Source organism: Neurospora tetrasperma (genome assembly GCF_000213175.1).
Source record: "Neurospora tetrasperma FGSC 2508 unplaced genomic scaffold NEUTE1scaffold_1, whole genome shotgun sequence".
In the NCBI taxonomy this organism is placed as follows: domain Eukaryota; kingdom Fungi; phylum Ascomycota; class Sordariomycetes; order Sordariales; family Sordariaceae; genus Neurospora; species Neurospora tetrasperma.
Genome location: NW_009799099.1, coordinates 4,503,183 through 4,526,299, shown reverse-complemented (window position 1 = coordinate 4,526,299; position 23,117 = coordinate 4,503,183). Strand labels below are relative to the sequence as shown.

At 51.2% G+C, this 23,117-nt stretch overlaps 7 protein-coding genes across 7 annotated transcripts; 3 read left to right on the top strand and 4 right to left on the bottom strand.

Annotated features, from left to right (window-relative positions):
• Window positions 1–3,641: 3,641 nt before the first annotated feature.
• NEUTE1DRAFT_144550 (uncharacterized protein) lies at window positions 3,642–5,105 on the bottom strand (the record flags this gene model as incomplete). The annotated part of the gene is made up of 2 exons (XM_009850107.1): window positions 3,642–4,424; window positions 4,478–5,105. The coding sequence occupies 2 exons, from the start codon at window positions 5,103–5,105 to the stop codon at window positions 3,823–3,825; spliced, it is 1,230 nt and encodes a 409-aa protein (XP_009848409.1).
• An 894-nt stretch (window positions 5,106–5,999) lies between these two features.
• NEUTE1DRAFT_77266 (uncharacterized protein) lies at window positions 6,000–8,284 on the top strand (the record flags this gene model as incomplete). The annotated part of the gene is made up of 3 exons (XM_009850106.1): window positions 6,000–6,490; window positions 6,545–7,880; window positions 7,953–8,284. The coding sequence occupies 3 exons, from the start codon at window positions 6,000–6,002 to the stop codon at window positions 8,127–8,129; spliced, it is 2,004 nt and encodes a 667-aa protein (XP_009848408.1).
• A 1-nt stretch (window position 8,285) lies between these two features.
• On the bottom strand, window positions 8,286–9,910 carry NEUTE1DRAFT_127964 (uncharacterized protein; the record flags this gene model as incomplete). The annotated part of the gene is made up of 1 exon (XM_009850105.1): window positions 8,286–9,910. One exon carries the CDS (start codon window positions 9,908–9,910, stop codon window positions 8,363–8,365), a length of 1,548 nt encoding a protein of 515 aa, XP_009848407.1.
• Window positions 9,911–13,234: 3,324 nt separating this feature from the next.
• Window positions 13,235–14,141, top strand: NEUTE1DRAFT_120322 (uncharacterized protein; the record flags this gene model as incomplete). Its single annotated transcript, XM_009850104.1, has 1 exon — window positions 13,235–14,141. The coding sequence occupies one exon, from the start codon at window positions 13,365–13,367 to the stop codon at window positions 14,139–14,141; it is 777 nt and encodes a 258-aa protein (XP_009848406.1).
• A 2,484-nt stretch (window positions 14,142–16,625) lies between these two features.
• On the top strand, window positions 16,626–18,741 carry NEUTE1DRAFT_116069 (uncharacterized protein; the record flags this gene model as incomplete). The annotated part of the gene is made up of 1 exon (XM_009850103.1): window positions 16,626–18,741. The coding sequence occupies one exon, from the start codon at window positions 16,927–16,929 to the stop codon at window positions 17,749–17,751; it is 825 nt and encodes a 274-aa protein (XP_009848405.1).
• A 1,202-nt stretch (window positions 18,742–19,943) lies between these two features.
• NEUTE1DRAFT_116068 (uncharacterized protein) lies at window positions 19,944–20,250 on the bottom strand (the record flags this gene model as incomplete). Its single annotated transcript, XM_009850102.1, has 1 exon — window positions 19,944–20,250. One exon carries the CDS (start codon window positions 20,157–20,159, stop codon window positions 19,971–19,973), a length of 189 nt encoding a protein of 62 aa, XP_009848404.1.
• Window positions 20,251–20,378: 128 nt separating this feature from the next.
• NEUTE1DRAFT_144545 (uncharacterized protein) lies at window positions 20,379–21,441 on the bottom strand (the record flags this gene model as incomplete). Its single annotated transcript, XM_009850101.1, has 3 exons — window positions 20,379–20,907; window positions 20,965–21,152; window positions 21,211–21,441. 3 exons carry the CDS (start codon window positions 21,439–21,441, stop codon window positions 20,379–20,381), a joined length of 948 nt encoding a protein of 315 aa, XP_009848403.1.
• Between the last annotated feature and the right edge of the window lie 1,676 nt (window positions 21,442–23,117).

Here is a 23,117-nt window from a genome sequence, read left to right as displayed (position 1 = left end):
TCGTAAAAGCACCACTGACTCTTGGGAATAGGAAAGTCGGAAACATGTCCTACAGCAATCGGCGCGCGCGAGCTGGAGATGCAAAAGCCAAAATAGCCACAGAGCCGTCCATCGTCAACACAGATCTGAAGATTCTCGAAACACACCTGGCCACGGGAAGCCATGTGTCATGACGATAAGCTCAAGGCCAATCCCTGGTAAGATATTGATGACGGCTATGGAAAGTCACCGGCCTGAACTGGGATTATACACTACAAGCACGCCGCAGTCATTCACCGTCTCCTGATGTTTCCGCCCATCCATTGGTCACGGAGCTCTCGGCAGTTATTAGGCGACGGTGATGCTCTCTTTCTCTCCTTTTCTTCAGCCCTGAAAGTGGACGCCCGTTCCTCAACATCATGGACCATATACATCAGCTCCCCTTGTCCGATAAAAGCCGTTGTGCTCGCTGTCAGCCTCGGGTTTATCTAGTGTACCTGGCATGAGCCGCATGACGGACGAGCCCGGCCAGGGTTGCCAAAACGGGCATGTGCACATCGTGTTCGGGGCTTCCATCGATGTTGAAGCATGACGGTCCGGTCTCCTAACATGGTATACTTGACTGGATTTAGGCACCTGCTCCGAACGCACGCCAGCGATGCGACCGAGGTCCACTCAGCATCGTCCAGCTAGTGCGATATGTGTTTAGAGGTAGAAAATATGAACCAAGTGGTTACTCATCAGTTCATCCTCTAAAGGTACACCGACTCGCTCTTTGTGCAATGTTTCCTTTTCGATGAGTGTTGAGGGAAGAAAGACCCCACTCTCATTGGCTACGCTCCATTGAAAAGATGGATGATACCCAGAAGCAAAACGATGGCCATCAGAATTCAATACGAAGGTCACACATACATATTAAGTGATGTTGGGTGACAAGCACATTTCCCGGCCTTATACCCGGCAGAGTCTGGTGCTGCGAACATTTGGTTCTATCAAGCCGGACTTTCGTGTTGCACGAGCGGTCCGCCCCCGGCTCCGAGGTAGTCACCGAGCGCCCCGGGGTACAGGCCCATCAGAGAACCTATCAACCTCGGATGATCGGCTCCTGTCCAAAGCTGCGGGCAGGAAGAATTAAGAACGACGACTTCGCATGGTCGTCAAATCTACCCTATCCGCCTAAACTCGCCGGGGTGTCCTCTTCCGTCACAAGAGTGCCTTCTCCGTGCCGGGTTTTGACGCATGATCATGCACGGTCATTAAGGTTGCATCCCATTCCTCTTCAAAAAAACCACCAATCCCAAGACGGAGTCCGAAACTTCTGAAACTCGCGCTTTGTCAAGCGTCAGCCAAACATTGACGAAAAAAAAAAAAAAAACTAAAAGACCGGGTTTACCCTGATGTGCACTGTCAAAAAAGGAAGACATCTTGCCCATTGAGGAAGTTAGGTTGTTGACGACAACCCGTTCTCGACTCGTTTGATAACCCCAGATTTGACGATACGATGACTCGCGTCACCGCCGTCGACATTTACACATCTCGTAACGCTGGGCGATTCATCAATCTCAAAACCGACAGGATCAAACAAACACGTATGCATAAGGTCTTCATCCTGCATAGCTCAGACAGCATGAACGATAAGACTGCATTCACCTTCACCACGATACTTCAACCAGGTGGTGGCGAACAATTACTGATTACATCGAACGTTTACCTTTATGCTTGCTATATCCTGATTATCTTCTATCACTGGTATTTCCGTTCTTCTCATTCGCTGCTCTTCTGTCTTTTTCTTCTTGCCAACCTCAGACGTATATGATCAATCTACAGGAACGCTTCGTCATCAGTGATTGTCCACCAGGGACGGATGCCATGATGACACATGCTACCATTGCCGGAAGATCCTCTTCTCCTTGTTCATCCGTAGTGTATACTACTTGTCATTGTGTCCTGGGTCAGGATATGGCTAACGGCAAGTTGAAGATCATTGTTGGGGTCATTGAGCGACAGGACCTCCAGGGATAATTGGTCTTCTCGTCTGCTCACAATCTGCCAGAAGATCTGTTCCATGGGAGAATCTACTGTACTAGGACGGAGTTTCAACTCGTGGGGATGTGATGCAACAGAGCTATGATCAGATGCTTATAGCAAAACTGAACGTGACCTTGGAGATCATACAATATACAGCTATACTATACTATACTATACCCCCCAACTCCTTACCCGTCGATACTTTGACACTTCCTGTTCTCTTCTGTTGTATTTTTTCGACGCTGAAGCAGCATAACCCCAGTCCTTATTGACCCCGAGCAGAGTCATGTTTACCCCCTTGTCCTGCTACATACATACGCTTCAGAACGGATTACATATACCCTCAATAGTCAGTTGACGCATATGCGACTTTGGAAGTAATTGAACTCTCACAGAAAAACATTCACCATGCCACGCCAAACAACGTCCGTTCAGCCTGCATCCAGCTGCATATAGCACCCTCGCCACATCTGATCCTAACCAGGATCTCCCGTCCAGCTACATACAAGCTACGCAATCAATTTACCAGGAAACCCCAGGAACATCTCAACAACCGTCTTCCTTGCCCACCCGTTCCGTTCCGCTCCGTTCCGTCCCTCCCAGACCAAACGCACGCCCGAACGAGTGCTTGAGCAACCGGGCCGGTTTATTAGTATAGTCCAGCTGTGTAAGGTGTAGGTGTGTTGGGGAACTTGGCTAGTAGTCGGCGTCGGCGTGGTTCTTCTTACTCGCTGTTATTACCTACTAGATAGCTTGATTTGAATCATCATATGCACTCACCATCTGATGACACGCTCCCGAGAAGGGCTTCATCTCATGTGTTTTAACTATACTCTATGAGTGAAATGACGAATAATGTTGTTTCGCTCCTGAGTAGAAGAAGACTAGTGTGAGCAATAAAAAAAGCAGGTTGGATACTTACAAACTTGGGAGCGACAGGCAAGGTATACGAAGAAAAAACAAAATAAAAAAAAACCAAAAAAAAATAAATAAAAAAAATACAAAAAACCCTGTTCGTGAGGTGAAAATGCATGAAAACCACAATAGCAATCGTGCCAAGAAGGAGGAGGAGGAGGAAGAAGAAGTGGAGAAATAAATATGTGGGCGTGTCGGTAGATAAGCTCGTGCTGTCGAATCTCGTCTTGGTGACGAGAGTAGGTAGACAACCTACCTACCTACCTAGGTAAGCCTTCATTCAACTGCGAGATTGAACTCGGTACTCTGGCATTATATGAAAAATGGTTCTGTCGTAGGTAGTGCCCAGGCCGTTTTCCACTGATGCGTGGCTAGGTAGTACTGGGATATAGTGTATAGATCAACCCTTAAAACTGTTTGTTAGCGCAAGAGGTCCCACTGGGTGTCTCACACATGCACCAAAACTTGACTCCATTCACAGCGGCCAAAACAAACCTGCGTTCAGACAATAGCCATACAGTCATGAGATTGTAGAGCATGAGGTTATATGGCGAAGCAGCGACTCGTTTCATGTTCCACTGGGGTTTATTAGTGTTTGAAGAGTGTTAACCAAACTTTGGCGTGGTTGTAACAACTACGTTAGGTACCCCTATTCAAGCAGTGAGACCGAGTGTTGTTTGATGTAGGGTAGGGACCTCTTAAAACAGTGCCAACCCTTTGTCCAAACTGGACTGATATTATGCTTCGCCTTCTATGATGTCTAACTGACCAGAAACACCCTAATGGCGCCTAGCTTTCTATAATTGGTATCAAATACGCGACAAAGGCTCCATTCTACTCTTTACCTAAACCCATTGCGACTAACCCCAACACCGTCTATTATACAGCTGAGCGCACCTTTTACGCAGTGGTCTCTCCGACCTCAGTTGCCGCGACAACCTTTGGCTTTTCCTCTTCCTTCTTCTCCTCCACAGGCGCCGCCGCCGGTGTGGGCTCTGGAATAGCAGCAGCCTCGGGGGCCGGGGCTGGCGCCTCGTTGTGAGCCTCCGTTGCCACTGGTACGGAAGCAGTAACAGGGGGAGGAGCAAGAGCAGTCTCGGAAGCAAGAACAGTCTCGGGAGCAAAAACAGTCTCGGGCTCAGCAGCCGGCGCAGGCGCAGATGCGGCAGGAGTGGGCTCAGGAGCAGAGGTGGCAGCGGCAATAGGACCAGCAACGCCAACCTGAGCATGCCCAGTGATGAAATCCTCCAGCTCGCCAATCTGCTGGCCACCGGCAACCCAGCGCTGGTACTTGGCCTCCCGCTTCTCGACGCACATCTTCTGCAGGGCGGGCCAGTAGGTGGCATGGTCGTAGTCGAACTCAAGAGAACCGTTGAACTCGGTCCAGAGCTGCTCGGCGGGGACGTACTTCTTCATGTCCTCGTTGAATTTGAGCTTCTCGCGGGTGTTGGGGTCGATAAAGGGAGTGATCAGTTTGAAGAAGCCATTGACAATCCAGGGAACTGTGGTTGGTCAGTTTTTTTGGTGTTCGTCAGACATTGGGCATTGCACATACCATTAATAATGAGAGCGCGCCCGAGTCTCTCGGGGTAGTGGTTCTGAAGGATGTTGAGAACTTCGCGAGCCTGACCGATGCCAGGAGCCGTGTTGGACCTGGACTTGCTCGACTTGAAGTTGATGAGCAGAGACAGAGTCTCAACCTGGGGCGGCATAAGGTCGATAACGCGCTCGAGCATGAAGACGAGGTGCTGGACTTGGCGAGGAGAGGCCTCGGTGTTCTGGCGGCCAGGGTTCAGGTAATGGCAGACGCGGCCCTCCTTGTCGTAGCCCAAGATGATCTGCTTGCCGGTCTCGTTCTCGGGTGAGATGTGATCCGCAGTCAACTCCTCGACGCCGTACTCTCTCCTCCACGTAAGCGTGCCCAGGATGCGTTTCTCAGCCTCCTTTTGATTCCATTTTGTTGCGCGCAGAAAGCGGAGGAGACATTCCCGAGTCAACCAGAACTTCTCTCTATCGGTGATGGGACCGGCCTTGCCCTCAGTCGCAGGGACTTCCTTCCAGTTTTTGACTTGCTCGAGCAACCAGTTGTACTTTTCCTGCTGGTCAGCCGTAAGCGCCGCTTGGGGCTTGGGCTGGCTGTTAGGGGTAGGGGAAGCCAGAGGGACCTTGAGGACAGTGGCCATTTTGAGCGAGCGACGTGGTAAAGAATTTGGGAATTAAAGAGAGTAGAGTGAGCAAGATCAGAAAATGCAGGAAAAAAGGGAACGAGACGTAGGAGGTTGGCCTAAAAAAAAGAAAGTTGAGATACGTTGAAGTGGAAGTGCAGTGGAATTGGACGATGCCATCAGCCCAATCTCAAGCGACCGACGATGTGTCAGCCGCAACCAGATTATAGGGGCTTTGATTGCTGGCCTCAGGGCAGATCGCTTCGATGATCACGGAAATTGGCGAATGTCTTTCCGTCTGGACCGAAGCAAAGCCAAGACTTGGAAGCAAGTGAGATGTAGAAGATTTGTATTTCACCATTGAAAAGATATGATAGCTTGACGGAAGATGTAACAAACCCAACATGTCAATCTTCTCGAGTTTTGATGAAGCAGTGCACCTGCTTGATGAACATTTTGCTGCCCCTGCGTTCACTTTGAAGAGTTTGGACGATCCGTCTGCAACTTGCAAGTACATCTCAAACTTGCAGCAAAGCGCTTTCCGGATTGTGGAGCTAGGGAAGCCGCCGCGCGCACCAGCCACAGATCCCCTGAGCTACAGCGTCGCTGCGTCACACCCTCGAGACACAAAGACCACCCCTGCCAATTGGATTAGCGTGTTTTCGCGTTAATTGATTTCTACGGCGCGGTTAGCAATGGCGCGTCCTGTGAATGTGTAGTGGTTCCCCTCCATGATCATATTCGTGATACCCAATTATTTGTTTGTTGATTGTGCCACTCAAGCTGCGACCACACAACCCCGGAACCGCTAGCTGTTGGAACTTCAGGTAGGGACCGCATCGACTAAACCTGTCAAACACCACGAGCACCGAAGAGAAGAACGAGACGCAAACATCACCTGCCATTGCGATCATGGCCGATCCAGTCGTGGCCGAGCTCAACGAGCGCTTCGGCACTGCCAACACCGAGCTATCTCCAGATGTCATATATGAGCTCCAATCGATTATGCGCCTGCACGAACTCGACGTCCAAGACATGTTCTTCAAGTGGGAGTCGTACTGCATCAAGATGGACATGGACCAGCCCAAGATGTCCATGTCCACTGTTCGCAAGTTCAAGCAGGACCTACAAGACACACTAGAACGAGCAAACCGAGCTCAGGCGTTGGAGCAAGTCAAGACCGAAAAGCGACCGGGAGGAACACCAAGGCCAGGAGCGAGAAACAATAGCGATGTATTTGGTATGCTCGATGGACTCACAACACCGGCAGCACGACGGGCAGCAAAGCTTGGTTCGGCTAGGAAAACACCAATGGGGACTCCCATCGGCTCCCGCTTGAAGAATGAGCCCGTAAGCTCGCCGATGAAGCTGGAGGCACAACTAGATGCCATGGGCGTGATTGCGTATGTCCAGACCAGTTCCCTGCATACGTACTGTACCTTGCTAACCGTTCCAAGACCATCTTCTTTCAAAGACAGACCAAACGCCGGCGAAGTGATCGAAATCCTCAACGAAAATCTCCCTGCGCCCGAACCACCCATCGCTCCCTTCGGCGAGTCCCGCATCAAACTTACTGCCGCCTCCGATCTGAAGAAATTGGGCTACAAGCCACTAGCAATGAAGCTTTCTGAAGCATCCGAGATCTTGGACGACAGGATAGACGACTTCACAAGTTTGGTTCTGGAACATTACAAGTTGGACGAGTCGGTATTCGGCAGCGCGGCTATGCAGAGTACCACAGAGATCGTGGCAGTCGGACGTGTCGCCTCTGATACGTCCGAGGGCAAGCTCAACGCCGCTTCCCTCGTGTTAGAAACCTCCAGAAAGTTGGGCGGCGGTTTCCGAGTACCCCTAAACGTCAGCAAGCTCAAGGGTTACCAGTTCTTCCCCGGACAGATCGTCGCACTACGCGGAACCAATACCACAGGGCGCGAGTTCACCGTCAACGAAGTCATACGCATGCCTCTCATGGGCAATGCTGCCTCCACACTAGAGACCATGGCAGCACACCGTGAGAGGCTACGCGGCGGTCAGGACGCCATGGACACCGACGACGAAAACCCCATGCCTCTCAACGTCATCTTCGCCTCTGGCCCCTACACCGCCGACGACAACCTCGACTTCGAGCCTCTCCACACTCTCATCAACGAAGCAGCAGACACCTATGCCGACGCCGTCATCCTCACCGGCCCCTTCATCGACGCCGAGCACCCCCTCATTGCATCAGGCGACTTCGACCTCCCCGAGGAAGCCGTTTACGACCCCGACGCTGCAACTCTGAGCACCGTCTTCAAGTACCTCATCTCGCCCGCGCTGAACCGACTCGTGTCCGCCAACCCGCACGTCACCATCCTGCTCGTTCCCTCGGTTCGCGACGTAATCGACCGCCACGTCTCCTGGCCGCAAGACGCCTTTCCCCGCAAGGAGCTCGGCCTGCACAAGAGCATCAAGATCCTTGGCAACCCAATGACGCTCAGCCTCAACGAGACGTTGGTGGGGATCAGCAGCCAGGATGCGCTGTGGGAGCTCAAGCATGAGGAGTTGATTGGCGGTACGGTGGAGGATACCAATGGCTTGTCGAGGGTGGCAAGGTATCTGATCGAGCAGAGGCATTACTTCCCGCTGTTTCCGCCGACGGATCGGACGAAGCTGCCCAAGACGGGGAGACAGGTGATTGATGGGCAGGCTGCGCTGGGCGCCATGCTGGATATCAGTTATTTGAAGTTGGGCGAGATGGTTAATGTGCGTCCGGATGTGTTGATTGTGCCGAGCGCGTTGCCGCCTTTCGCCAAGGTATGTTTTTTTGTGGTGCTGAATTTGCTTTTCATCCCGGGAATGCGTGCAGTTACTGACTTTCTTGTTTAGGTCATTGAAAGTGTGTTGGTTATCAACCCCGGGTATCTATCACAACGCAAGCGAGCCGGTACATATGCTAGGATGACACTGTATCCGCCAAAACTGTCGGAGGCGGATGCTGCGCCAGGTGAGATGCTTGCCCATAGGATCTTTGAGAGGGCAAGAGTCGAGGTCACCAGGATTTAAACTGGATCTCGAAGTTTTGGGGTTGGTTAGACATGTCTTGATGATGTGAACATTGGAGGTATAAATCTGGTTTCCATGTATTTGTATTCGGCATTGGCATGAGGATAGGTATAACCAGGTGGTTTGGCGTCGGGATGAAAAAAAAGTATGCACATTCACCTTGACGATACAACAATATTAATGTAAGAAGTTCTTGCATGAGCCGACGAGGCCGCAGGTAGGCAAGACATGGACTACCTAGTATCCACCTTTCTTCTTTTGTCGCTCTCATACCGGTCTCGCTCTCTGGATGGTGATCGTTTCCTCCGCTCGCCGTGGTCGCGATCACGATCACGTCTTGGAGACGGCGACCGGCGCCTCTCCCTGTAATCATCATCCCGACGTCTGTCACGGTCCCGATCCCGATCCCGGTGACGGTCCCGAGAACGGTCTCTATCACGGTTGCGATCTCTATCGCCTCCCCTATACCGATCCTCACCACGCGGCCTGTCATCGCCCCTTGACCTCTCCGGGGCGCTCTTCCGATCACCCAGCGGAATGGCATTCGAGCCCTTCGGCCCATCACCACCCCTATCCCTGTATCGATCCCTATGAGAGTCATCAGGCTGGAACCTTTCATCTCCAAACCTGTCAAACTCCCTCTCCGGCCTGTTGTCATGCAGGCGACCCCACTGTCCCGTGTCTTCACTCTTGAGGTCCCTGTACTTGGTGGCGCCCTTTCTTCCTAGCTTGGTCATATCTCTCAGCTGCAGCGCCTTGGGCAACAGCTCCCGGTTCTTCACATCGTCCGCAAACCTCGCGCCCATAATGTCGCGCTTGTCCAGTCCCATCTCCTTGCTCTCATCCTGGTAGAAAGCCCCCTTGTGAAAGTATTTTTGCATGTATGCCATCTTGCCTTTGCCCTCTTTCTCTTCCTTCTGCTGCTGCAGGTGTTTTTCATCTTCGGCACGACGTTCTTCTTCAGTGAGGTTCCGTCGGCGCTCGATCTCTGCGAGTTCCTTCTCCTTGGCTTCGATGGCCTCGCGCTCGCGCCGGACGCGCTTCAGCTCGCGCAGCTTCCAGGCAGCGTATTCCGCTTCAGGGTCGATGTCATCCGTGTCGTCAATTTGGTCCTCTTCCGGGTCGGTGTCGTCGTCCCAGTGCTTCTTGCCAGCGGCGCGGGCGGCAAGGTCTTTCTTGATTTGCTCTTCGACAAGCTCGTCGGCGGCGCGGCGGCGGGCTTCTTCGGCAGCTGCTTCGTCTTCTTCGGGTGTTGATTTCTTGTTTGTCGAGGCGGAGTTGGATGCGGTTACTCCAGCTTCGCGGTCGGCCTTTCGAATGAACTTTGGTCGCAGCATCAACCGCCTTGGTGCTTCCTCTTCTTCTGAGCTCTCTCCCTCTTCCGACTCTTCTTCCTCGCTGCCACTTTCCTCTTCCTCTTCGTCTTCCTCCTCTGTCACAAACCCTTCCTCTCTTGCTTTCTGTTCGGCCGCAATGCGCGCCTTCGCTGCTGCCTCCCGTCGCTTCTTCTCTTCTTCCCTGTTGTCTTGGGCGTTGCTGCCTATACCGGCGGCTTTCAAGTTGATCTTGCCATCGTTGCCACGGCTGATGATTCGGCCAGGACCTGCTGCATTGGCAAACTTGGGCGCTGGCGCTTTCCGCGTGGGAGGCTTCTTGGGGGCTTCCTCCTCGTCTTCGGGAACGTTGTCGGATTCGGATTCGGAGTCGACACCGGTGGGCTTGCCGGCGCGGTAGCGCGGTGCCTTGACCGGGTTGGCCGTCATGCTCTTAGCTGGCGGCATGACGGGCGTGGCTGTGGGCGTGTAAAACTGATATCTGGTTGACAATGCAAGGCTGAAAGATTAAGTACAGGTGGCGAACCTTAAGGACGGAATGGCGTTCAGAAGGAATGCAACTTTCATGTCCGGGTGTAATGATGAAATTACAGTGCAACGTCAAGTTGTACGATACGTGCAGTAAATTTCGTGACGCGGCAACTGAAGTGGACCTCGCAGCGGGTGTGTTTGGTTCCCGCTGCCCGGCAGGGTCCCGTCACGACCCGGCGCAGCTGTATCGAATGCCCCGCATGACAGCCCTGTGTGCCCGTGTTCGGGTGTTTGTTGGTCTGTGCTTTCCGACTTGCAGCGACGCGACGAACAGAACAACTCTTAACTTAGGACAGGAAGGGGCTCCAAGACTTACAGAAAGCGCCTATCCAGGTAGAAGGAAGTGAATGATGCCAATTGGAAAAGAAACAAGATACTGAGGAAGGTACATAGCTCAACCAAGACATGAAGAAAGTCCTGGAAGAAGGGTTGGGGACGAAGCATTCGGCGTACTGTGTATAGTACCTATCTAGGGTATATATTGGCATCCCCAGCTGTTGTTTGGCCCGTTTGTGTTCACCCAATCACTGCAGGCATCCCCGCCTTTGTACCTCTATAAGTTCCCTTCTTCTCCCCCCGACTTTCGTCCTTCTTCTCAAGCTTCACTTTTCCTCATTCGACACGCTCGCTCTCTTGCCAGTCTCCGCATCCCACGGACTGCACAGCATCAGCGACATTTCAGCAACACAGTCTTCTTTCCTCCTCCGACCTCCGTTGTCTCATATGTCATCGTTCTGTAATTCATGAGGCCCAACCGTATGATCAAACCTCACTGTCCTACCAGCAGCATATTTTCCTCCTCTTCCTGCTGACATCGCCTTGAGGCTCGGCTCTCTTCCCAGTACGGCTTCGTTATCAGCACCGCTGCGCGTGTCATCGACTCTGGTCAGGTCCGAGGACAGGTCCGTCATCAAAGCGATCCAGTCAAGGTCATCGCGGGCCCTCCAACTATCGTATGTCTGCTCTCACACCACACATCATCCGTTTGGGCTTGAAACTGACCTCGGTCTCACATTCAGACCAATGCTGTGAAAATCGAGTACCTGGTAGCTGAGCACAGTAACGAATCGCTCGACAAGCTGGTTTCTCTTCGTCGATGCCAGAGGATGGCGATCTTTCCGGCACCAGCAGAAACAAGAAGCGCTCCTGCCTTCGCATGGGCCTTGTCCATCCTTGCCCTTCCTCAACCAGAATTGGCGCGCAGTTCCTCCTGTTGCGCACTCTCGCTGGTCATTTCAGAACCACCTTCCAGCACTGTCCTCACCTCGCATCATTAGTGAGGGCGGCGAAGTCGGCCTCTGCACCTCCACGCGGTGCCGCCCGGGAACCTGAATGCTGATTCCACCATTTCGCGCCAACTTACTCAGCCTCATGTGCGAGAAAACAACTAGATACTTCTTCGACAGCATTCAGAGCAAACGCAGAGACGCAATCTCAAGTCTTGTCATGGCCACAATGACGGACTGATCACCCGAATCACAGGCCAGATGGATCCTCCGACAAGACTACGACGGGGAAGTTGTATGGAAGCAGAGACGATCGTACCCTCTTACCTCTCCTTTCACAGGCGACCCCACCCTCCCCTCCGGCTGTGTTGTCAATCACAGTTGGGCAGGAGTTTGGTCCGCCAAGTAGCTGATGTGCAAAGTGTCTTTCCGCAGCCATGATCATACTCCTATTATCGGCCGTCGCCGAGGGTGCTCACATGCAACACGCAGATTTCAAGCTGGAAACAGTTATTCTTGTATTCTGCGTTGATCATATGGATGAGACCAAAGACAACGTTACATATCGAATTGCGAACATAGTTATCAGGTCTACAGCATCGGCGGCTGGCTTACGAGTCAGCCGCCGATGCTGTAGGCGTGACGACATCCGGTGTCCAAGTGTCTTGGCCCGGGGCCGGGGTGTCATTCTTTTTTGAAGTTTTTGCGGATGGCGCCTGGGTCTGATGACGACTGGAGGTTCCGTCGTCGACGTTTCTCTCGGAGCACGCCAGGCGTGTTTTGAGAATGAGGTGTGCCGCTGTGTATGAGCTGGGCGGGTTCGATTCCTGTTTCTTTGGGCCCTGATTTGGAGGGACGGCTAACACGGCGCCACTGCCTTGCGATCTTGATGGCTATGCTTTACTCGGTAAAGAATAGGGCCGATCATGATGCGCAGAAAAAAAATGGACTTGCAAAAATCACCCAAAGATGTCAGATGTCTTTCTGGAAGGTTGGACAGCTTGATGTGGACGGAACAATTGGATCTGTTGGGATTTTGGCGGAGAGGTTGTAAAGTCGATGGTGTATAATACTTGGTGTGTTTGTAGAGTAGCTCTGTTGGTCTACTGGCCGACAGAAGATATTCGAGGGCTCGTCGGGCTTAGTGTCAATGTCGATGTGACCAGCTGGGCCGTCTGGAAGCACAGTAATGCCGCCCGCATCATCAAGTATGTACGCTGCACTTGGAATTTCAGAGTTTATCACATTTGGTGCCAGATAATCTTGCTGTGCCTTCTAATCTGCCTCCAAATCTAGTTGATATTCCATTTCTTGCCTCGTGCGATCTTGTGTTTACCCAGTCACCTAAGTATCGTACGTACTTGGCAGTCAAAAGCCAACTGCCTACCTATATCATCTGAAATGCTTCAAGGTAGGCCCAATGCTATGTAATATAGGTACCCAAACACCGAAACATAGGTAGCCAGCCAGAAAAGAGACAGTTAAAAGGGTTTGCTTCACCACCCGCTCACATCGGTCAATCCTTCGTTCGACATAAGGAAAGTACTTAGACACTTGCCTGGTGAGATACAATCCAAAACCGCAACGTGCCAGCAGTTCCGTTCCAGAGTTAATCCAGCATGGAGGTGATGTAGCTCATTGAAACTGAGGCTGATGACTTCTATCGCAATATCCCCCTTTCTTTATGGTGTTCGTTTATGTTTCGCACAAAGCCTTTATCTTGCTGTTCCGTCTAGCAGCAGTGTGGGTGAAACATAACTACATGCGAATTTTACGATATATCATCAACTGAAAGGTAAACTGACTGAGATATCCCTTTCTGCTCACATAAATCACTCAGAAAATACTTCATCATCTGCATAACTATTGAAACAAAGACAAGTGCATAGCATCATTGCCTGGATGTTCGCGGAGATATGCAGGACAATGAACACACTCCATATACGTGTTTGAAGGTGTTCTTTTGGGTTCTGGATGAAGTCAGTCCCGGCTCAGATGGTCAGGAGCGATAGATATAAGAATGGCCATAACTATATCTGTCATCTCTTCCTCTCTCGTTACTCTACAGATTCCCATCATTCAAGGACCCAAACCACCAGCCAAAGTATTCAACTCACGCAACACAACTTACCAATCCCACCACCATGTACAAGACGAAGCAGACAGCGAAACGCACTTTCCCTCCCCTCAAGCCTCCGAACTTCAAAGCACCCATCCAGCGTGAAAGCAGCTACAGCGACTCGTACTCCCATGACTCCTGCCCTACATCCTCTTGCGACTCTTGCTTTGGATACATTTACGACAATGGCTATGACTCCAACACTGAGGAGTGGGACGAGGAAGATGACGAGGACGACGACGATGATGACGAGGCTCAGTCCTCCGCCTGTCAATCCCAGGTGACTGACCCGTTCTCCATGTCTTCCATGTCTTCTCTCTTCGGTCCTCCTTCTTTTTCTTCTCAGCAATCTCATGGTTTTGCCCTCAGCGCTCCTCCTCTCCCCTTACCTTCAACTTCCAGGGCAAAGGAACGTGCTCAACAGCCACGGTGTTCCTGCCAGAAACCTTCCAAGGGGTATTGCAATGTCACAGCCGGTCCTCCCAGTGGTGTTAAAGGACAGAATCAAAACCCAAACACCACTGAAACTCAACTCTCCATCTTTAGCAGCAACGGACAGACCGGAATCGGATCCGATAAGCAAACCCAGTCTACCGACAGTCAGGCTTTGGGACATTTATTGGGCGATAGCCGTAGTACTGCCGACGTAAAGGGCAAGAATGGCAACGGCAACGGCAACGGCATGATCAAGAACTTGAATGTGTATAATCCAAACATTACCATTCAAGTGACGCCGGAAAACTTTAATAGGTTCAGCAAGTTCTTTCCTCAGAAGTCAGGCAATGCCAGCAATGGGAAATAAGGGAGCACACACGTGGTCGCGTGAAGACTAGGATATCAGCCAGCGTGCTTGATCGTTTGGTTACAGATGAGGCTTTTTAGCGGGTATTTGGTGTAGGTTGATGTGGGTTGGATTTGAAGGGGGGTCTGAAATCGTGATTATGGTTGTGAGGATTTGTGTTGTTAAGCGAGAGAGAGAGAGAGAGAGAGAGAGAGAGAGAGAGAGAGAGAGAGAGAGAGAGAGAGAGAGAGAGAGAGAGAGAGAGAAGAGAAGAGAGAAGAGAGAAGAGAAGAGAGAGAGAGAGAGAGAGAGAGAGAGAGAGAGAGAGAGAGAGAGAGAGAGAGAGAGAGAGAGGAATTTCTTTGGATACATGGTAATAACTGCAATGAAATTCTGGTGTTCAGTTCAAGATAACAGTCTGCCTTCTGCGATTCTTGTGAGAGGTTGATAGTACATGATGTTTTGCGTGTGGAATGGAAGATGATGAGAGAAGCGGAAGACATGTGATACAGTTGTCTTGAAAGACTTCGTCATCCTTCCCTCGTCAGAGAGACGGTGAGACCTGGATAAGATAAGGCAACCACGAGGTATCACAACAGGTCCTGAGAATAACCCTCCGGTCAACGTCATGACCAAAGACTTTTGAGAGTAGCCATGCCGGCTGTGAAGATGAGTAAGGTGTTACAAGATGCTTTGATGCATGAGGAGGCTGGGATCAGGAAAAGGTTATAGGAGATCGTGATAAGGGAAACCTGTTCATCGCCTGGATCCCTCGGTCATCTTCTGCTGCCAGGACGTTGCAACGGCGCAAAAGCGTCGCTTGCACCGCACCTTTTCCTCGATCACGGTTGGTTGCGTCTTTTCCGGACATCCTGGGTTGGCAGTAGAACATTAGTAGCTAGCAAGAATCATGACAGGCCCGATTGTTCGACCTCGTCAATACACGTGATGGAGGCATCGTGTAGGCTGAAAACAACGGGACAGACAAGCTCCTTTCCTATCTCCCGAAGGCACACATGAGCACACAAACGAGCTTGTCCTCCACTTGTGGTGCTGCGGAGTCGAAGGTTTTTCTCTCATCTCCCGGCTTCCCCCCTCTTCTCGGTCAAAAGTATAGGTCGGACAGACCATGGCGGACATGGATACTATGGAGTAGCATGGCCCATTGACGCGGCCAGCCGGACCGAGTAAGGTGAGAAAACTGTCGTCCTATCGACGATGCTAGATGGCTTGGTGCAGCGTGCTGTGTGCTGCGAGCGTGCATGCATTGCATAAAAGACTGCAGAACGCAGTAAGGTACACAGAAAAAAACACATGGAGGGACCTACATTAGTGCGATGATGACCGCAAATGCGCGCTTCATTCGCCATAACAAGATCATCAAGTTCGAAAGGATCGTAAGGTACTGCGTAGAGGTATATATCTGACCCCACCTCCCTCGTCTATCTACCTCTACAACTTGGGCGTTCCTTGTTCATTCTCTCTGTACCTACGATGCTGATTTGTACCAGGTCGTTCCTTCCTATTCCTGACAGATTGCATTGGCGATATCGAGATATGAGATTCAATGGGATGGCTGCTCCTGCCAATTGATGGCTGAACGGATAAGCATCATCGAGCGAGGTGGGTGGTGATAGCGGCTGCCGTCTAAGTGTGATGGGAGCTGATGGGGATCGCGCGAAAACGACGCACGACAAGCGACCATTGGCCAGTTGTGGCAGGGATTTAGACGCCCATCTCATCCGCTAAACTCAGATTGGCCAAGTCCTCTAAGTGATCACTCGAGTCCCCACAGCGGACAGGAAGTGCCTGGTTGGCTGCATCGAGAAACTGCACCTCCTTCCTTCTTTTCAACTTCTTTTTTAGAAAGTGCAATCGTCAACACGCCTTGCAGGACCGTCAAGGACCGTCAACGCAGCAAATTCTCCGGTTCTGGCTTCCTGCCTGCCTGCCATGGGTGGACACTCGCCTCGGGCTGCTTAACCGCCCATCATGCAGTTGCATTGGTCAGTAGTATAGTAGCATTGGTGGACCCAGTTCAACGACAAGGACGTTGAACGTGACAGGCACCATTCCCTTGCCATGGACGGGCACACCCTCGACACACTGGGTTCAGTTACCTCACAGCTTCGTGATATCGATTGATGCCCACATTGCCTGGAAGCATCTTCCTGGGCCCCGGTCTTGTTATTGGCCTCGCGTAGGAGGCGGCCAGATGCGTGGTACTTGCGCCATCACTTGTACTAGGGAACCGACAGAGCCGACTGGCTTAGGTTTGATCAGATAGGTAGCAACCCCTCTCTTGCCGTCACTCTACATTGGATATCACCGACCAGCCATGGTCACTAGCAAGGCGGCCATGGCCTCTTGTTGATCGATGCATGCCGTTGTGGACCAGGACCTATTCTTAGGTGACTACCCGTTGTTACCCCTCTTGGTGATATGTTGATATAAGGTTCAGTTTCCTCCCTCTCTTTCCATTTCTCTTTCTTCTTTTTTTTTTTTCTCTTCAGCAAGTTCTCAAACTTCCAAAAGCCAGTTGTGTTTTTCCCCTCTCCCCCCCTTTCTTTCCCCTTCCCCATCGTAGAGCTGTGCTCTATCGATTAATTCACTTTCACTAATACACCAAAAAATCAAATCACGGTAGCTTGCTGGTCTCGCTATCCCCCCCAAATTCACACTCACATACCCCATAAAGCACTAACTGGTTTTTGCTTGCTCGACTCGCCGTCTTACGCGCCAATTTACATTCTTCTTAAGATTCGTTTTCAGTTTCGTTTTCAGCATTACCCCTTAATCAGTCAACATGTCCGCCATTCAGCTTTCGTTCTCTCTCCGTGTTTCTTCTGGCGTCAAGACCGTCCATCTTCTTGGTTCCTGGGACAACTACGCCGGCCAGCTCCCCCTTTCCAAGGACAAGACCTCCTCCAAGTCTGGCTCGTGGAAGGGCACCTTCCGCTTCCAGCCCGCTCTTGTCCAGCCCGGCCAGCGCTACTGGTACTACTACATCATCGATGGCTACCACGTTTCCCACAACCCTTCCGAGGAGTTCACCGTTGAGCCCACCACCGGCCGCTCTCTGAACATCCTCGACGTTCCCAAGTCTTCTTCCTCCTCCAAGAGCTCTTCTCGCCACTCCCGCGACTCCGTCAAGTCCTCCATGCGCGAGTCCCTCTCCGTCGACATCCCCAAGGGTCGCCCTCTCTCCATCTCCCAGATCAAGGCTCCCAAGCCCATGTCTCCCCACGCCACCCGTCACATCCTCGATGCCGACTACAACATCGACGAGCTCTCCACCCGCTTCGCCTCTGCCGGCATCTACGACGAGTACGATGAGGACGTCATCACCGACTTCGACATGCGCTCCTCCCCCGTCTCCTCCACCGGCTCTTCCGTCAGCTACCGCTCCGACAGCTCCAGCCCCAGCTCCTCTCTCTCCGGCTACTCCACTCCCGCTTCGGACTGCTCCAGCTGCATCTGCGAGCGCTACGGCATCACCCGCAAGGGCGAGCGTGTCCGTCTCGACTGCGGTGGCTCGCGCTGCGGCTATGAGGACTCCTGCTCCTCTGAGGATGAGGATAACTACGTTGAGCGCAGCTCTCGCCGCAACGGCATCGTCGTCCGTGCTTAAGTGGCTTCGCCCCTGCCTCGGGTGAGGAATTCAAAGAAGACTCCATCCTCCACGACTTTTGGAAGGGAACTCAAGTAGGAACGTTTGTGTGTTGTGTGCAGCCCGGCCTTGTTAGTGCCATTAATTTGCCACCCACTGTCCCATACTCCCAATCCGGTCAACCAAGAAGACATATCGACGTCCCAGTCTCGATTCCAGCACTCCGATGTTTGCGCCTAGTTCGCCATCCCGTCGCTCGGAATTCGATGAGAGATAAATACGGTCCGATCACGCTCACTTTCAGTTGTTGAATAGCGACTGCAGCGAGAAAAAGTGTCAGGCGACTCAGCTCTCCAAGTGACTGAAGTATGTTGAAGTCAAGGTTTCTGTCCCCTTGCGCGCAAGCCCAACCGGCTGGTCCCTCGGGTTCGCGTCGAGGCACAGACCTCATTCATCATTACATTTTGTCGCTTACTCGACACTTTTTCTTCTGCCCAAGTGCTTTCCCACTATTGTGGTTAATGCTGCGGCCCCTCACTCCACGCATGCTTGCTTGCAAGTGTGTGTGTTCCTGTGAAGTCGATAAAGAAAACTTTTTCTTGAGATGTATTTTGCGTGTTTTACCAACACCAAACTTTATTCGTCAAGCCTCGGAGTACTTGGCCCCACTGGTTGGTGGTTCAAGTCCAGCTTCGGGATATAATATTTCACCTTTGTCAATGATGACACTTCTCCTGGTTTCGTCGGAGGAGCAAAGCCTACTTATTTCTGTCAATCTTGTGGCAATTGAACTGGATGGTTCTTGGAAAGTTCAAAACTGGCTACTCAACTTTGTATGACTTATGAAGATCATGAAAACTCAACAAAAAAAAAGGAGGAACTGGGATTCAAAATCGTGGAGGAAGAAAACTGGCAGATAAGTTGAATAGCATAATTTGCTGCAGAGGCCAGAGTAGGATAGATACCGCTATGAAATCTATGCCTCGGGAATTGATGATTATAACTTTGCTCGCTGTCGTGTTGCTTAACCTGACTTTGTGACGCTTTCCTAAGGAATATCCCAGCTTCTCAATCACCTCCTCACCAATTCATAATCTCCAACCGTTGCCATAGATCACCAAGCCGAACCGGACAAGCCCTACATCCTACGTGGCAACACACAAAATGAATGCAGTCACGACGATAGCTGTCAAGCTAACTGCGTGTGCCGTCTTCCATCAGAAGGGTAACTATTAAGTGACCAAACATGTTCCTTTCAAAAATGATCTAAATATTGTATATACATTTACGACGATGCCATACTTACTCGCCAGGTCCTCAAACCCGACCGTCTGCTAGCGGGCGAGCCACTACAAACTAGGCTGTCCTGCATATCGTTAGAGCGATTGTTGAGTACGTAGCGCGGAATTTAGTCAATACAAGACCGGTTAGCGTCCTCAAGTGGATACGTCATCTACGAGGTAAAATCATATGAAAGAAAGAACGATATTGATTTGTGAAAGGAATCTAGGGTGCTGTGGTAGAAAAGAAAAAAAGAAACAAATGTGAAGAGAAAAAGAATGAAGGGACGTGTGATAAGAGGGGGGATAGCAAAGCTTTAAAGAGATTGTCAAGAAATGCTGAAGAGAAGTTGAGGAGTTTTATAGAGATTGGAGGCGTAGTAGTGTTGGACGGAAGTTTCGCGAATGGAATACACTATCCAAAATCAGGTTCATATTACCCAGCTGTTCACTATAGTGCTTATTGAGAATTGAAGAGTACTAAAGAACCGGAGATTAAACGCTTCTGACTTTGAACTCAATCAGGTATCTATCATTCAATGGCAGCTCCGGACATTGCAAATCGACTAAAAAAAAGAAAAAAGAATGTGTTGCATTCTCGACTTTTCGAGCTTTCACCCGTTCCGAATGCCAGACAGTCACTCAATTGCTATCGTCTGGAGTTTGGGACCCCCAATGTCCGACGCCGGCAAAGTCGGACCATTCATTCATTCCCGAGCCATCGTCATACCGAGGACGTGTATTATTCCCGCTTGTCTTTCGGCAACAGGGCCTACCCGGTCACTTGTAATTTGGTGTTCATTTCAACTTCTTTAGCCGGTTCAGGCCTCCTCCATAAGGCGAGTCCTTGGCCCATACTACGCGAAGAAGCGAAATGGACAATTGATCAGCGAGTTGAGTTTTCCCTTCGTGAAAGAGAAAGGTAGAAAAGTGTAGTGATGTGTGTAATACTCGATAAGTCTATTGACTAAAAATGCTTTCTTTGAGTGGTGTTTCACGCGGTGTCATACAGGTTCGTGTTGTATGTATTTTGCGTAGGTACCATTCCCAAACAGTCTGTCTATGTTGTATTTGTATGTCATGTCCCCTCTTCCCTGAAAGGGCGGGTTTATAGGGGATATCCAAGAACTCCTGTGCAAATGCCATCATGGTCGGCCAGCTAAAGAATCTGACCTGACCTGTTTGTTGTATTTCAACCAATCGACGGAATCGGCGTTGAGAAACGATGCCGTCCGTGTAAAAAGAAAGCAGACCTTTCAAATTCTCCTCCAACGCCATGCAAGTAAAAAGTCAAGATCAAAAACCCAACCCATCCATTTCCTTCCCCTTCTCAACCGACCCTGCGGGTGAACTCAACCACTCCGAGCTCTAACCGGCGTGGATGATCCTCCCATCGGGCTTGATCAGTCTCCTCCCGCTCTTGAGATCCCGCTTGCTCGCACAGCAGCATCCCATACCGCTGTGCACCGCGAAGCTCCACATGGTGAAGCCCGTGGCGATCCACATAAAGACAAACATGTACGTGCCAACATCGGCGTGGATGTTGAGGTCCGACTGCGCTTCGGCCGCGTACTTGAAGGCGTAGCTGATGACAGTGCCGATGATCGAGGCGGCCAGGGTCAGGATCATGGAGGCGAACGAGAAAAGGGAGAGTGGGAGGGACCACCACCGCGACTTGACGGGCAGGATGGGCGAGACGAAGATGAGGACGAAGTTGAGCACGCAGGCGGTTAGGAAGAAGCCGAACATGATCTGCGAGGTGATGCGCAGGACCGACAGGATGGTGATGATGGCGGTGGGGATTGCGACGGTGGCGCCGGAGAGAAGCTCGCTCATGATGACCTTGACCGGGTTGAACCAGTAGAGCGTTTCGGGCTCGGAGCAGTACGTGATCCCTCTGTGATGTGTTAGCATGACAAGTCTGTGGATAGGAAGGGAAAAAAGGTTGACTAACTCAGATTGATATCCCTCGCAAAAGTTCCACAGACCAACTTGGTAAAAGTCATGCAGACCTATACTTTGAGCGATACTGTTGATCAACTGCGCATTTGGTACCGATTCCGGGATGATGTCGGCCAGGTTGAGCTTGTAGAAGTAAACATTGCGAAGCACGGGCTTGTCGGATGTGTTGCCAATGAGAATCTGTATTACAGGTCAGCTACATGTGACACGAGTGGCTAGTGATATCGAGTTAACATACCAGTATCAGGAACACCCAAGACACCAGATACCCAAAGGATGCGCTCCAGGCGAAGTATCGCCGTAGCCTCGTTGCTCGCTTGATCTGTCCATCACTGGGTACCCCTTCCTCTCCTTGAAGTGTCCTTTCGTAGCTTGCGTCTCGTGTTTGTGGCTGGGGTGAGTATCGTTCTTTGGGTTGGTCATCCAAGCTGTTCCTCTTTCGGAGGTTCAGTAGTGATTTTAGACCCATTGTCCTGTATCTTGTGCTGTTTCCGGATCCCAAGGATTTTAAAGGGTAATGATGTTGACTTTGGGTGCGCAGGTCACACCTTGTTTCTCGTCAAACTTCGGTTAAGGAGAAGAGGCCGGCTCTTTCAGAGAGTTTTGTCCCAAGCTTATCTAGAGTGCTGTTTGTTGCTGGTGGTGGAGGGTGGTGGTTTGGGGGACTTTTGAGGTCTAGGGGTCCCGGAGTTGGCGAGAGTGATGACGACGGGGCTTGGCTCCGGTCACCGGCGGGAATTGCAAAACCAGGTCGAAAAGTCTGAAGGTCGGTCTTCGCAGGGGAAAGAAAAAGACGATAGTCGCGGCAGAAGATGGGGGATCGACTGGTTAGTAGATTGATGAGGTGATGTCGTTATCAAAAAGCAGGCTTGTTCAGGTTACGATCGCTACAGCCACCGACCTGCTTGGCAGATTGGTTTATTGGGACCTCGTCTGATGGAGACAACCCTTGGGCAGGGAATTATTGTTGGGTGGTTGGGGGTCTGTGCTGATGATCAATCGACAATCAGGATTCGGGATGTCGTTGTCTTGATATCAGAAGAAGGAGCGAGGGATAGAAGAAGATTATCGGCATCAGTCAGCATCCAGAAAAGGGAGTGTGTTTGGAATCTTGGCCAGTTTCTGCGCACCCAGCGTTGCAATTGGCTCGCGTGCCTCTCTCTCATTGTCGGCGGTCAGCAAGAGTGGAAGGGCTCAGCGGGCGAACGGGCGTCTTTGAGCGGCGATTCACAGTCCATTGCCCAAAAGTGGACAGAGAATCCACCAAAGCACTCCTGATGGTCGAGGAATTTGGGTCGTGTAAAACCCCGGGCGTTGGAGAGTCTCATTCGGCTGTGGTTAAGGCTTGCCAATTTTATCCAACTTGTCCATTTGCAGTGCTTGTCTCTATTCGCGGCTAATAGGCGCCTTCATCTTGGCAAGACCTAGACACACAATAGGAACTGTCTCATTCAACCAAGTCAACAGTTGTAGTTCTAGCAGAGTCTCACGGCATCAGATCCATCGTATTGTCACCTCTATTGATGTTTCAAACCAGGTCAGTTCTGGAGCAATGCCCATGTGGAGATGATACCCTTGATTCAAGACTCAGGTCCGAGGGGCACACCACCCACCCCAAAAACAAACCCCTGAGGGGTTGAGAGACGCTCTTGGTTGGTGCCCAAAGATGGGAAAGCGGCGATCGTATTTTGTCTTGGCAGCGATGTCGTTATCACCACGAGTTGAATTGAAGGAGGCTTGTGCAACTGCGACGTCATACCAAAAAAAGAAAAAAGGGGAAGAAAAATGCAAGCTGCACCACCAAGGCATCTTGCGTGCTGTCAAGACTGCATTGTGCTGGGACGGCATCTCTCAAAACACCATTATCAGCATCGTGAGATTCCAATTGCCGATTACCTCAACCAAGCTCGATCCAAGCTCGAGCCAAGGTCTTTTGATTTCGACTCTGAGAAAGAACCTTGACGATGACCAAGCGTCTGATGCCAGGGTCGTAGCTGCTGAGAAGATGGAAGCCCCGTAGTGATGCGGCAGTGCTTCTTGGCTCAGTCGGCGTCCAGCTAGAGGCTCCACGTGTGGACCGTGCCAAGCTTGCCTTTTTCCCTCCAGACGGGGGTCGTAGGGGGTCGGAACATGAAGCGCCCTTCA